Below are 14969 nucleotides of genomic sequence, written 5' to 3'. Positions count from 1 at the left end.
ACGATTCCTTTCAGCCTAATAAAGCTGGGCGACCCTTGTGTATAATTGGCTGTGTGAGGATAAAATAAGTGGATGGTGGCTGCATTCTGTCTCCTTCTAACTAGTAGTCTGGTAAAGAAAGTACAGCTAAAAATAGTTTTGCTCAGGTGAAGAAGTTTTTTTCAAATATGAAAATAACTTGCTTAGATGTAGAAGTTATTGGATAGTTAATGGGACAATATTTAACATCAGGGCAGGTAGTTCTAAGGCAATGAGGGATGAGCTCACAAGAACATTCATGAAAATGAGTTTCTTCAAGGGTCATTTTGAAAACAAAGCACTCCAATGGCTCAGACACTCTAATAAAGAGGTAGAACCCACAGTGAGTGAGACTAAGCTCATTTAACAGTGTGAACTTAAAACCAGAAAAATATGGGGATTTTTGAATGAGGAATTGGTACAGTGGAAACAAGCATAATTTATACAAAATGAGAAAATGGAATGCTAAATAGTGACATGGATTTGAAAACTTTTTAATTAACCCGATTAGACTTCAGCTAATAAGGTACCATTAATAAAGCAGCTATATTAAAATCCTTTTAACTGTAATCAAAATCTATGCATTATGAAAGTCTCCTTAGAAATGTTAGAATTGGAATTTTTCCAGTATTACTTATAAAATTAAATTATAAAAATGGGTGTGTCTGAGTACTAAATGTGAAGGGATAGACGAACTAGTTGTCCTCAATCCCCAGGTTGCTAATATTTCTTTAAAAAGAAAAATTTTTTCCTTTACATCTGTAGTCTTTTCTGCAGAGGCATTTAAACAATGTACAGTCATTTCATGGAAATTTCATAAGAATCTTCTATTTGCAGAACTGTAAAACAGCTTAAATATTTTCCTGTAATTCCTTATGGGCTAAAGTAAAATTTATTTATTTTTATTGGCATTTGAAGTGTAGATGAAAAAGAAATTAACATAATCATCTATACCTCCATAAGGTTTACTTTTTACATTTTACAGGCTGATGTTTTTCTGTGGAGTATACATTTTTTGGGGGGATATTTTAGCAATTTGGTTACTACTCCATTATCTTTTCTTGGCAATTTTGTTTTGAATTATAGAAATTAGGTTTTATTACTAATATGTACATTTTTCTTCTTAGTGTCAAAGAAAGCTACACATGAATTACATTATTGATATTTCTAGGTGTTAAACAATATAACACTTGTGTACCAGAGAAAGACTTTTATAAGTAATATGATGTAAATTTTATCTTGACTTTGTCTTTCAAAATTCTTTGCTCCCTGAAATTTTTCATCTTCTCAGGCACTGTATAATTCATTGAGGATAACATAATTGACTTAATAGTCTTTTATGATGGAAAAATGGAATATATTTTAAATAGTTTTGATGGACTTTTTGATGAACCTGTTAAGATAATTGGTTGGCTATTGGAAGGCCTTTCTTTCTCTTTCCCAAGACTCCGTAAGCAACGCTTGCACATTTTAAACAAACCAATCAGGATGTAGGGGCTTCCTGCATTGGAGAAAACCGCATATGTCTAACAAATTTAAAGGCTTTTCTTCATTCAGTACATCAATACATCTGTCTTTTCATAACCATCTGTTACCTGGCAGCACCGTCTCTTATTTCCAGCAAGCTTTCCACATGCGTGCAACTTAACCGTCATTGCCACTAAAGGGTAATCAATCAACAAAACGCTTTCAGCTCTCAAATTTTAAAATAAATAGCCTTTTAATGAGACTTTAAAAGGCATCACCATTAGCAGTTGATACATCATAATTTCCCAATGAGTTCATAAAGTGTATTGCATTTGACTCTCAATTTGCTCATCCAAATGGCAAAAGAAAACCTCCCTGAAGTTCCTGGGGAGGTCATCCCAGTGGAGCTGAAAGTGTCCTTAAACAGTATTTCTGTCCTTTCATGTGTTGTTCTGTGGTCATGATGTCAACATTTTTTTCATCTCCAAGAAGAAGAAACACTAGAGGGTCCCATGCCTGAGGAAGAGAAACCTGCTGCTCTTCCTGGGAAAGAGTGTGGGGCTGCTAAGTCCTCAGACCAACCCCAGGGCCTCAGTGAGGGCCAAGTGGAGTCTAGTGCGGAGGCCCAGATAGTTCCTGAAGAGAGTGCCCTGACAGGGGCTCTGCATGAGAAAAGTGTAAAAGAGGCCAAGGAGGTGTCTCCAGAAGTAAAAACCCCTTCCTCTGCCCAGGAAGGTGTGTTTTCCCAGGATTTGCATGTGTTTGGTTGCAAGTGATCTCGCCAGTGCTTACCAACCTGATGCCTTTCCAATGCTGTTTGCTGTTTCATCGCTGGGTCTTTTCATGATCTCCAGACCCCTGTTGCAGGCTTCATGAGCAGAGTGTGGCTTGCACAGGTGCTGTGTGGCCGCATGGTTCTCCCCTGCTGCCACAGATTCCTGGTTGTCCTTTGCCATGATACAATACGCTTTGCCGCAGGCTGACGATGCTATGTGAGCTTTTGAGTTACCCTCCCTCCTCATCTCAAGTGTTTGCCAGTCACATTGCTAATACATGTATATTTTCGTTTTTTATTTTTGGGACAGCAATTCATATGCTTTTCTTTCAAATCGTAAAGTTGGGTTTTGGCACATAGAGGCTTAATGACAGAATCGCTTTTGTTTGCAACCGCAAAGTGCTATATATTTTTTGTGCTTCAATGAATACTGGTTTGGTTTCCTTAAGAGCTCCTACTGATGCTTTCCATGTCATTTTCTCTCCATGGCAGTCAGCCCCTTTGATCACCCCCATCCTTCTTGAGTTTTCATCCATACAACATTTATTACAAGTTCACACAATTTTCTATTATTACATCAAGACACACAAGTATATCAAGTAATGATCAATAAATACACTTGCTCTTCAAGAGATGATTGAATTTCATGATTTTTTTCCCCTAATCTTTTCCAGATAACTACATTTAGCTCTAGTGATCACAGAAAAATGCCTTTGTTCTTAAACACAATGGGATTTGAAGGCTTTTGGATTGACAAAAAAAATAAATAAATAAAAATAAGAATGTGTCATTCATTTTCTGTGAAAATAACCACTAAAGTCGATACTGGTCAATGCTTGACCATTGATCATGTCCCAGGAAATGATGTCCTGACCATAGAGAAAAATATATTTTAATAGTTGATTCTATTGAAAAAAATTTTTTTACTCATCTGACTTCCCAATGTTGGTATAATTTAGATTTTCTTATATCTACCATATAGACTAAGTAATGATCAAGAATTAAAAATTATGAATGTGGCAGAAATTGGCTTATCAATTTTTAAGCCATGTCATACAAATTGACAGCAAATATTTGGTTATATTCCTTAAATTGAACCCCAGATGATTTCTAAATGTTATACCAGGAACTTTTTAATGCCCCCTAAATCAGTCCTGGCATTTGTTGATCAAGTTATCTGAAACTATTAATATACGTATCATTAGGATTACTTGACCTGCTGCCTAAGGACTGCCAATTTACTTTCCAATGAGGAAACCTAAGAAAAATTTCTCTAGAAATCAATCCTTATCCATATTTAGTTCTTCATATATATCCTTTTGTACACTAACAATAGCTACTTACTCAAAATGCAGTAATCTGTAACTTTTATCTATGGAAGGCACACAAATGTTCTATTATAGGGCACGTGACATAATGTCTAAGAGACACCAGACAAGAGTGAGTAGGCTGAACTAAACCCTTCTTATAATTCCTGTGTGCATCACTTACAACAGGAGTTCATTTTAGTTATAGTACACACAGATCTCAGTCCTGACATCTTCATGTTGACTTTTGAACAGGTAGCATGCTTGCATGGTCTCTAGTTTTTTCCTTTTGCCCTACCATTCATTTGCCATTTCAAAATATAATTTTAAGCTTACTGCCTGAAAGCCCTTGCCTATTATGTGCTTAAAAATCAACCCAATTACTTCAGATTTACTTACAGCCTCGAAGATGGAGTTTCCCGATCAACAGGCATTGACTCCCTCTACAGCTGAACCTTCAGACCAAAAGGAAAAGGAGTCAAAGACACAAAGTAAGCCTGGTGAAGACCTTAAACATGCTGCCTTAGTTCCTCAGCCGGAGACAACTAAAATTTCCTCTGAGATAAAGGACATGCAAAGAACAGAAGGAGATGAGGTACCTCCCGCTCTGTTTGGGCACCCTCTTGGTGACAGCCTCGAAGACATAAAACAGAAGACAGAACCAAGCCTAGTAGTGCCTGGCATTGGCCTCCCTGCAGAGCCTCCAGCTCCAAAAGAGCAAAAAGACTGGTTCATTGAAATGCCAATGGAAACAAAAAAGGATGAGTGGGGTTTAGCTGCTCCAATATCTCCTGGCCCCCTGACACCCATGAGAGAGAAAGACGTACTCGAAGATATCCCAAGATGGGAGGGGAAGCAGTTTGATTCTCCCATGCCCAGTCCTTTCCAAGCAGGAAGTTTCACTCTTCCTGTAGATGTCATGAAGAATGAAATAGTAACAGAAGCAACACCCTTTGCCCCTGTCCTCTTACAACCAGATGACAAAAAATCTCTACAAGAAACCAGTGGCCCAGCTACTGCCAAAGATAGTTCTGTTGTTGAAGAGCCACAAAAAGATAAACCTGAAAAAATGGCAGAAACACCAGCCTCAGAAGTAATCCCCTGCTCACCCAGAGATGCTCACTTTCCAGTTGTGGAAGAATCTGTCATAGAGAAAATTTTCGGGGAAGAGGGGGAGGGCATAAAACAAGAGAAAAAGGAGACTTTCACCCCCTTTGGACAGGAACCTACACTTTTTGAAAAGGAACCTCAGCCAAAGCATGAAGATAAAACTATCGTTTCTGACAAAGAGGCTGCACCAAAAGAGATTGAACCCTTAAAATCAAGAGATGAAGAAACAGGTGTAACTCAGACCTCCACAGAGTACACTTTTTCAAAAGAAGAACAGAAAGACCAGGAGCATACCATAAGTGTGCTGAAAGACGACTCCTTCCCTGCAGTTACCGATTCCATCATGACCTCTAAGACCTTGGAAAAAGTCATGCCAGAACCAGCTGCACTGAGTGAGAAGAGTGCAGCCCAGGAACATTTTGAAGAGAAAGTTGCTGACAAAGACCATAAGATTGAAGGAGTCGAGGCTGTGGCATCAGCTGAGGTTGGCATGCCATTTTATGAAGATAAGTCAGGAATGTCCAAGTACTTCGAAACCTCTGCCTTGAAAGAGGAAGCGACAAAAAGCATTCAGCTGGGTAGCGATTATTACGAACTAAGTGACACAAGAGAAAGTGCCCGTGGGTCTATTGATACTGTGTCTCCCAAGCATCAAAATGGTGACAAGGGATTTCAAGCAGAAAAAGAATCCCAGCCCAGTGCTCCTGCACAAGAAGCCGGGTACAGCACTCTTGCCCAGAATTATCCATCCGAAGTACCTGAAGAACCCAGTTCTCCCCAAGAAAGAATGTTCACTATTGATCCAAAAGTATATGGAGAGAAACGGGACCTCCACAGCAAGAATAAGGATGATCTGACTCTTAGTAGAAGTTTAGGACTTGGTGGTAGGTCTGCAATAGAACAAAGAAGCATGTCGATCAATTTGCCGATGTCTTGCCTGGATTCCATAGCACTTGGATTTAACTTTGGTCGGGGTCATGATCTTTCTCCTCTGGCTTCTGATATTCTGACCAACACAAGCGGAAGCATGGATGAAGGGGACGATTATCTTCCAGCTACCACACCTGCAATGGAGAAAGCCCCTTCCTTCCCAATAGAAAGCAAAGATGAAGAAGAAAAAATACAAGATGAGAAAACTACCGGGGAGGAAACTACTCAAGTTGAGACCACCTGTGAGTCCCCTTTCCTAGCCAAAGATTATTACAAAAATGGTACTGTCATGGCCCCTGACCTACCTGAAATGCTAGATCTGGCAGGCACAAGGTCAAGATTAGCTTCTGTGAGTGCAGATGCTGAGGTGGCCAGGAGGAAATCAGTTCCATCTGAGACTGTGGTGGAGGAGAGCAGTACTGGCTTGCCATCCGTAACTGATGAAAACCATGTCGTTGTGAAAACAGACAGTCAGCTCGAAGACCTGGGCTACTGTGTGTTCAACAAATACACAGTCCCGCTCCCATCACCTGTCCAAGACAGTGAGAATTTGTCAGGAGAGAGCGGTTCTTTTTATGAAGGAACTGATGATAAAGTTCGAAGAGATTTGGCCACAGACCTTTCATTGATCGAAGTAAAACTGGCAGCTGCCGGAAGAGTCAAAGATGAGTTCAGTGCTGAGAAGGAAGCATCCCCTCCTACCTCTGGTGACAAGGCAGGACTGGGTCGAGAGTTTGATCAGGAGAGGAAAGCTAATGATAAGCTGGATACAGTATTAGAAAAGGGTGAAGAACATGCTGATTTAAAAGAACATGCAAAGGAGACAGAAGAGGCTGGTGGTAAAGTGGAGACATTTGGATTAGGGCTAACCCATGAAGAAGCTTCTGCCCAAGAACTGCCCATATCAAAAGAGGTATCATCAGAGAAAGAGGAGAAAGGTCTTAGTACAGTGCCAGAGGTAGCCGAAGTAGAATCATCCAAAAAGGCTGAACAAGGACCTGAATTCACTGCGAAGAAAGCTGACCAGGGCCAATTCGATATTAAAGTCAGTGACTTTGGACAAATGGCTTCAGGGCTGAATGTCGATGATGGAAAGACCACAGTACTTCAACTGGAGGCTGCACAGGAGCTGGTGCCTTCATCCAAAGTGCCACAGGAGGCAGATGCATTCCTGGGTATTGAGACTGGCCATATGAAAGAAGTTGCCAAAGTTAATGAAACCGAAGTCAAAGAGAAGGTGGCCAAGCCTGACTTGGTGCACCAGGAAGCTGTAGACAAAGAGGAATCCTATGAATCTAGCGGGGAGCATGAGAGCCTTACCATGGAGTCCTTGAAACCCGATGAGGGCAAAAAGGAAACATCTCCAGAATCATCTCTAATTCAAGATGAAGTTGCCATCAAATTGTCCGTGGAAATACCCTGCCCCCCTGCTGTCTCAGAGGCTGACTTAGCCGCAGATGAGAAAGCTGAGGTCCAGATGGAATTTATTCAGCTGCCAAAGGAGGACAGCAAAGAGACCCCTGATATATCAGTCACGCCCTCCGATGTTGCCGAACCACTGCTTGAAGCAGCGGTTGTGTCTGAACCAGCAGAGGCTGAGGAAGAAGAAATAGAAGCCCGGGGTGAATATGATAAGCTGCTCTTCCGCTCAGACACCCTCCAGATCACCGACCTGGGTATCCCAGGTGTCAGGGAGGAATTTGTAGAGACCTGCCCAGGTGAACATAAAGGAGTGATTGAGTCCGTGGTGACCATCGAGGATGATTTCATCACCGTAGTGCAAACCACAACCGATGAAGGAGAGTCAGGGTCCCACAGTGTGCGTTTTGCAGCCCTAGAACAGCACGAGGTGGAAAGGAGACCATCCCCTCGTGATGAAGAAGAGCTGGAAATAGAAGTGGCAGCAGAAGCCCAGGCAGAACCTAAGGATGGCTCCCCAGAGGCTCCAGCTTCCCCAGAGAGAGAAGAAATCGGACTATCAGAATATAAGACAGAAACCTACGATGATTACAAAGACGAGACTACCATCGATGACTCCATTATGGATGCTGACAGCCTCTGGGTGGATACTCAAGGTGTGCTTTTGGTCTTTTTGTTTCATTTTGCTTTAATTTTCTAACCCCAAATTAAACTCAATAACCTATTGGGATTTTTTTTTTTTACACTTTAAACATTTTAAATATCCCTTTATCTCTTTATTTGCATTTTGTTAAATATGCAAAAGATCTTGTACATTTGTTACTAATGTTCTCGCTGTTGTTGTTGTTGTCATGATTTGCTTTGATCCGCAGATGATGATAGAAGCATCATGACAGAACAGTTAGAAACTATTCCTAAAGAGGAGAAAGCTGAAAAGGAAGCTCGGAGACCATCTCTCGAGAAACATAGAAAAGAAAAGCCTTTTAAAACTGGGAGAGGCAGAATTTCCACTCCTGAAAGAAAAATAGCTAAAAAGGAACCTAGCACAGTCTCCCGGGATGAAGTGAGAAGGAAAAAAGGTTCATTTAACAATCACTTCTTTAAAATTGTGTTTGAAGTATTTCATTATTACTCTTTTATAGAAGAAACTGCCTAACAGTGGTAATCGATGATTGATGAAATTTTCGTTTGGTTTCATTCCAAATGTTAATTTTTTTTCCTGATGGTATGCTTTCTGTGTTTTCTTATTCATAGCAGTTTATAAGAAGGCTGAACTTGCTAAAAAAACAGAAGTTCAGGCCCACTCTCCCTCCAGGAAATTCATTTTAAAACCTGCTATCAAATATACTAGACCAACTCATCTCTCCTGTGTTAAGCGGAAAACGACAGGTGACTGTTCAATTCTGCAATGTGGCTGGCAAACATAGACATGTATTTTTTTTTTTTAATCTCATTACTGTAGCAGCTTCTTCATTTTGTTTTTCTTCCAAGAATCTCAGTAGTCATGAACGATTTTGCTATTAAGTGTCTTGTATCATTATTCTTTTTTTTTCCCTCCCTGCAGAAGAGGTCATGACCATCTGTTTCTTTGTCATGCTCAGACATAACAGTGCGTGATTGTATCTTGGCATTGTGCTCTAGTGTCACGTTCTGGGGATTCCTATTTTCATTCTGTGTGTTTGGTTAGACGATGGCGATGAATTTAACCGTGGTATGCATTCTCATTATTTTGCTTATTTATCTCCCTCATGCCTAAGTCCATATATATTTGTCCTATTTTCTGCATCGTTACTGCCAAATCTGTTACTGATGTTGATGAATTTACTGAAAACCACCAAGAATATGCAGTGATTTAGACACTGAAAACAAAAAGCAAATCTGGGATAGATGTGTGGTGTGCAAAATTATTTTGCTTTAAATGGAAAAAAAAGAAAAAAATTAAATCATCTGGAAATCCCGTCAGATTCATATCCAAAATTAGCAAGCCTTTCAATCTACTGTACTACATGTTGACATTTTGTCATTGGGATTTTCTTAAATGTATTTATCCAAAATGCACCTCCCCCCTTAAGAGGAACTTAAGTTTGAAATGAACTTAAGTTTATTTTCATTTTGCTTCCTATTTGTTTATTCTATGTCTTTTCCAAATATACACATTTACTAAGTTTTAAAAAGTTAAACATGTTAGAAATCATAATAAAACCCCATACAAATATCTATAATGCAAACTTTTTTCTCAATTTCAATGCAAAATATTTATTTTCTATGTATAATTATGCTAGGGTAATCTTGACAATAAAATAGTTTGCACAATCTCAGATTACTGGTTCAGAAAGAAGTGTTTTCCTTTTCATTATACATCATAAATGTCTCCATATAAACTTTAAGATGTCTTGAAAGGTTAGGAGCAGCATTAGTATGTAAGAAAAAGAGAAGCAAGATAATTGATGGTTTTATGACAGCCACTAAAAATCCCAAGTATTTTGTATTTGTATTCTCCACACAGGATTCTTATCGTGTTTTCCATTAAGAACAAGTGTCTAAGGCAGGATTTGAAAGTGGAAGACTTATATATATACACAAACCTTGATAGGCTTAGGATAAAGAATGCCTTTAAGTTAGGAATTCAAAATTGACATTATATCTCTATCTTACATCTTATTTAGTGCACTTTCTCAGATTTTTAGCCTCATCAAACTTGAAATTTTTCTTCCAGTTAGACAAATACTTGGACGAGCAGAATCCTTTGATTTTGGCATTTTAAAAACCCTATATCTTATCTGTAAAGATTTAAGATGTCATCAGGACTGTGGAATTTCAGAGGAAATGAGAAATGTTTTCATAGTGTCTACATATCATTGGTACTCAGTTTACTGTGAAAATGAATTGCCTTTTTAATTCATTTTTAAAGGAAATTTAAGATCTTTGGACTAATTAGAATTTTTGCTTATTCTTGTCAAATATAAAAATATTCTGGCAGAAAGCATGTATCAAACATAAATGACTTTGATTTGAAGCAAACTATATAGACATGCCACAGTAAGTAATTTAAGATGCTATAGAAGCAATAGGGAGGCATCCTTTTTACTGTTGCTTTTTGTTTTTTAATCAGCTTTAGAATCTGTGAATAATCTTGCCAGCCAGGCCTACATACATAAAGCACATTGTAGGCAGTTATTATTTTGGTTTTAGATCGCCACATAGCTTAAGAAATCTTTTTGGAGAGCTTATGAGGATAAGCTCTTACTAATGAAAATTGAGGAAGTAAACACAAGTTTGAGTATTTTATTTTCTGAGCATATCTTGCAAATGTGGATGGTTATCCAAAACACAAAGGGTTGTCTTAAATCATGAGATATTTAAGTCAGGTAAGTCATCAACAGAAAGTATGCTTAAGAGATGGAGTTCAAAAATGGAACCAGAAGTGTAAAACACAGCAAGAGAAACAACAGTAACAGATGTGGTAATGATTTCATACAGGAAGTGCATGTGTAGAACATATTTTGTATTTACTAAACTTAAAATTCCTCTCATGTTTTCTGTTCTTGACAAGCTATTTTTCTTCCCTTCTTATGTGGTGTATTTTTATATCAAACAAGTATGTCATTCATATTGTAAAATGAAGGGGTGCATAGGGAAAGGGGCTGGAATGACCATGACAGTTTGGAGGCAGTATTATTTTGGTATTAGAGCTTCTCATAGCTTAAGCAACCTTATTGGCCAACCCTACAAGTCAATCATCTTTCTTTTCCTTAAACTCTGCAGCATTCACCTTGCTGTTTTGTAACTTCTAGTCCCAAGAATCTATCCTCATATAGTACCTATTCAAAGGTACATTGTTAACCCATAAAAAATGATCTATGCTTTGGTGCTAACCTATGCTTTGGTAAACACTAGGATGTGTAAATTTAGCACACCCTCTAGTTGGAGACACTATTGTTATTCAGGTTTTTCCATTACTGAATTTGAGCCTCAAAACAAAACTTTGCTCTGCATTGGTCTGTTGACACAACAGAATATCCAAAAGGTATTAAAAATGCATTTGTGTGATTTTTAGCCACTAAGTTTAGGGTTGTTTGTTTGTATTTTTTTCTTTTCAACAGCAGCCAGTGGTGAATCAGCTCAGGCTCCCAGTGTTTTCAAACAGGCGAAGGACAAGGTCTCTGTGAGTAACGATAGTTTTTCCTTGTTCTTCATTTAAAGTTCCTTTGGCATTAGCTGCAGTTTCTTAATAATTTTAGATATTCTTTAGACTTAGACATTTACTTTTAAGTTGCCATTTTATACTGTTTGCTCATCCAGAATGATCCTCAGGAGCATCCAGGTAAGTATTAACGTCTTCCAGAATGATATGTGATAATAGTGAGGACACAGCTGGGCTGTCTCTTTATTAGTAAGATGAAAACATATAAAGCTGCACAATGACTTGGCAGAAATGGAGAAGAACAATTCATTTACTTTTCATAGAATCAAATCAAACCATTCTAGTCAACAGTATTTTATAATATTTTCATTGTTTTTATTATGAAATAAGAAATAAGACCAAATGAAATAATATTGATGAGCAAAAAGAAGTACAAGTCAGTTATAATTCCTTTATCTAAAGATATCTACAGTTCCCATTTTGATGTAATATCTTCAATTTTTCCGCACACTTATAAATTTAATAACAAAAAGAAAACTATTAATTTTTAAATTAATGAGTAAAAATAAGTTCTTGCATGCCTATAATTATTTTAATGACTATATAAATTGGATTTTATTTATTTGCAATGCTATCCTTAACCAATTTCTTATTATTGACATTCAAACTAATTTTTTATTGTTAGACTTAAAATATTGCTATTGTGCCTTTTTAGTCAAGTTCATTTTCTTTGGATAATTTCCTACCAGTGAAATGACTGTTTCAAAACAAATGTTGTATTTCAGTTTTTTGCTTCATATTGCCAATGTTATAGTGTTCTTTACTTGCTAAATTATGGAGATAAATACATTATATCTGTGATATTTAATTTCTTCATGTGTTTTTTTTAAAATCTTTTCTACTTTTTCTTGGAGAATTTTTGGATTTAGATTTTTAATCATATATTAAAAACCCAAATCAACATGATCCTTTATGACTGGAAGGAAAAAAAATTAAAGGGCTACTAATGAAACCCTAAAATTACAATAATTTGAAGGATGTTAATTAGAAACTTATCCCAACATTCTTGGTCTTGTAATCATATGTGATATTTAAATCACAATTATTAGTGTGACCTTCTAAAATCTGATAAGATTTTAGACTTCTATTTTTTGTTTATTGTGAAAAATAGTGCTTTATTTCCAACAATGGCAAAACTTTTGATAATTATCTTGAAAGAGGGTCTTTGCTGAAGGAAAATATTTGATTTTTATATAAATGTTTTCAGACATGTTCCTGAAGCATGGAAGCTAATAGAATGCCTATATTGCTTTGGCAAATATCTTTATTTTTTAGCACAATGTGATTTTAATATTTGTATCTCTTTATCTTCTTTTCTGATGGAGAACTATGAGTTGTCACGGCCAAATCTAGAATATTTATTATCTCTATATTCTTTTTCTTCCTATGCTTTAATGTTTTAAAAAATAAAGGGAGTGGTAAAAATTTTATATCATAATTTAGTTATGAAAATTAGATATAGTAATTTTATAAAACAGTACATAGTAGAGTGCCTAGAACACATTGTTCACTCAATAAATAACAATAGTTGTTATCATTATTTTTATTATTATTTAAAAGCTGACACTGTCAGAAGCAGATATAGAAAAAAACAAGTCTATAAGTTTTTCTCCTTTAGGAAAAAAATTGTAAGTGGCATTGTTTGGACAACTTTTAAAAAACTTTCAAATCCCTTAGTCTGCAAATAACTCACTAGGATAAACATGTATATTCTTTCACTTGGGACAGAAATTATATACATTATCTGACAGAAAACTAATCTTTTTTTTTTCACTTGTAAACACCCATCTCACCTTTCTGAAAAAGAGAGATAAATCTGTCACTTTTATTTTTTTCTCATTCATCATCCTCTTTTTTCCCACCTAATAATACCTCATCCTCTTTTCTTTTCTTTCTTTCTTTTTTTTTTTTTTTTTTTTTGTGTGTGTGTGTGTGTGTGTGTGGTGCTGGGGTTTGAACCCAGGGCCCTGTGCATGTGAGGAAAGCATTCTACCAACTGAGCTATCTCCCCAGCCCCTCTCATCCTCTTCTTAAAACCCCAAGATTAACTTCCATTTATCTCTGATATTCAGTACATTCATCAAAACAATTGTGATTTGTTGCTTGTTCTTTATTATGAACCTGGCCCACCCTTTATTTCATTTGGTTTTCTGGTGGTGGTGGTAATTACTAACACTCTTAGTTGACTTTCTTAATTAGGGACAATCCAGCTACTTCCTCCTCCTTTCCTGGATCACATTTTCAAAACTCAAGTCTTTTGTGGGTAGGATCAATCAAAAAAGAACGACTTTTGTAGACCCAATTACACTTCCCACTCAAGGTATTCAGTCTGCAAAGAAGTGATTTGTGCAATCTGTGCATGCTTATGTCTCTGTTAAAGTAGCTGTGGAGGCTAAAACTTAAAAATTGCAGCTTCCTCTGCTATTTTTGTAAGAGCTGAATGAAATTAATTATTTAAAGATAATAATCTCCTTGATTTTGTAATTCTTCTCTGTACTCTTAAGACTCTCTCAGGAGACATGTGGCCTGCCAACACCACTGTCTCCAAAAGTCACTCATCCAACCCACTTAAACTTGCAGACCCCTCAGGTACTATCAACATCTATATATTAAGTCTTGTGGATTTTGTGAGGCATCTCTTCAGTGCTACCTTTCCTTTTTAGAATTTTTAGCTTTACAGAGTGACTTCTGTACATAAAAAAAAATCTTACTAATTCTGTACTAGAAGTTGATCCCTAATTTGTTCATATATAAACTGAACAATTTTTTTTCTGATGAAGTCAATGTAGCAGATAACTGAAAATAAATTTTCTCAATCTTTAAAATAATATTTTCCATTATCAGTCCCCAAACATGTACTCAAGTTCTTAAATGTTATCAAGATATGGATTGTGTGTACACCTTCATTGTGTTGAGTAGAGGAACAATTTCAACAGACTCTTAAGGTATTTTCCAAATGTGGTGCTATTGTGGGACCTATGGATTTATTGGAGACCTTACACATCAAATTTGTAAAGAATATTTTATCCATATTCTCATAAATGCAATATCTACATATAAAAATCATTTTAAAATAACCCAAAATATATCTACTTAGCATCATACTTTAAATTGATAAAAGGGGTTTTGCTAATTACCATTGTAATATTCTTCCTATGTTAAGGCTTATTTTTTAAAAATATATTTATTGGCAGTACATCCTTGAAGAGTGGGATTTATGATTTAGGGGTTCTTATTGCAATCTCTGGTAGTGATTTCACTTACAAGAATACTGGCAGTTAATAATTTCCAGGGCTGGGGATGTAGCTCAGTTGGTAGTGCTTGCCTCATGGCACAAAGCCCTGGGTTCAATCCCCAGCACCACACACACACACACACCAAAAAAAAAAAAAAAAAAAAAAAAAGAAAATTCCAAACAGTTGGCCATTGTGCCAACTCTCACTCACTCATCAGATGAGAAGACCCTTGGGGATTCTATTTCCTCATTCTTCCAGAAGTTACAGAAGCAGAAGTTACTTTAATGTTCACTTTTACAGTAAATTCACTGAAAATAATATACTTTACAAATGTAATTATAAATGTATGACTGCATAATTGCACAGTGGAAGTTGTTTCCACAAACTTTCTAAAATTGGCTCCTCAAAATAACACAAGTCTCTTTCAGAGACAAGAACACCTTGAAACTGTGTTCTTTTCCTGAACTATTTACTCAGAAGATAGGTGGCTACACAGCTTTGGA

At 36.8% G+C, this 14969-nt stretch overlaps 1 protein-coding gene across 5 annotated transcripts in view; it reads left to right on the top strand.

Moving 5' to 3' along the window:
* Window positions 1-14969, top strand: part of Map2 (microtubule associated protein 2) — a 277851-nt gene that overhangs the window by 239479 nt on the left and 23403 nt on the right. For 4 of the 5 annotated variants that reach the window (XM_076865590.2, XM_076865589.2, XM_076865588.2 and 1 more), the window contains exon 8: window positions 11130-11191. In XM_076865590.2, coding sequence (XP_076721705.1) covers window positions 11130-11191 — 62 coding nt within the window. Of the gene's footprint in view, window positions 1-1974; window positions 2221-3956; window positions 7683-7898; window positions 8106-8280; window positions 8416-11129; window positions 11192-14969 lie in introns of all 5 variants that reach the window. The other variant, XM_076865586.2, reaches the window with a different exon arrangement.

This window comes from Callospermophilus lateralis, chromosome 9 (assembly GCF_048772815.1).
Source record: "Callospermophilus lateralis isolate mCalLat2 chromosome 9, mCalLat2.hap1, whole genome shotgun sequence".
NCBI classification, from domain to species: domain Eukaryota; kingdom Metazoa; phylum Chordata; class Mammalia; order Rodentia; family Sciuridae; genus Callospermophilus; species Callospermophilus lateralis.
Note: the sequence above shows the minus strand (reverse complement) of the source record. Positions and strands in the feature narration are given on the sequence as shown.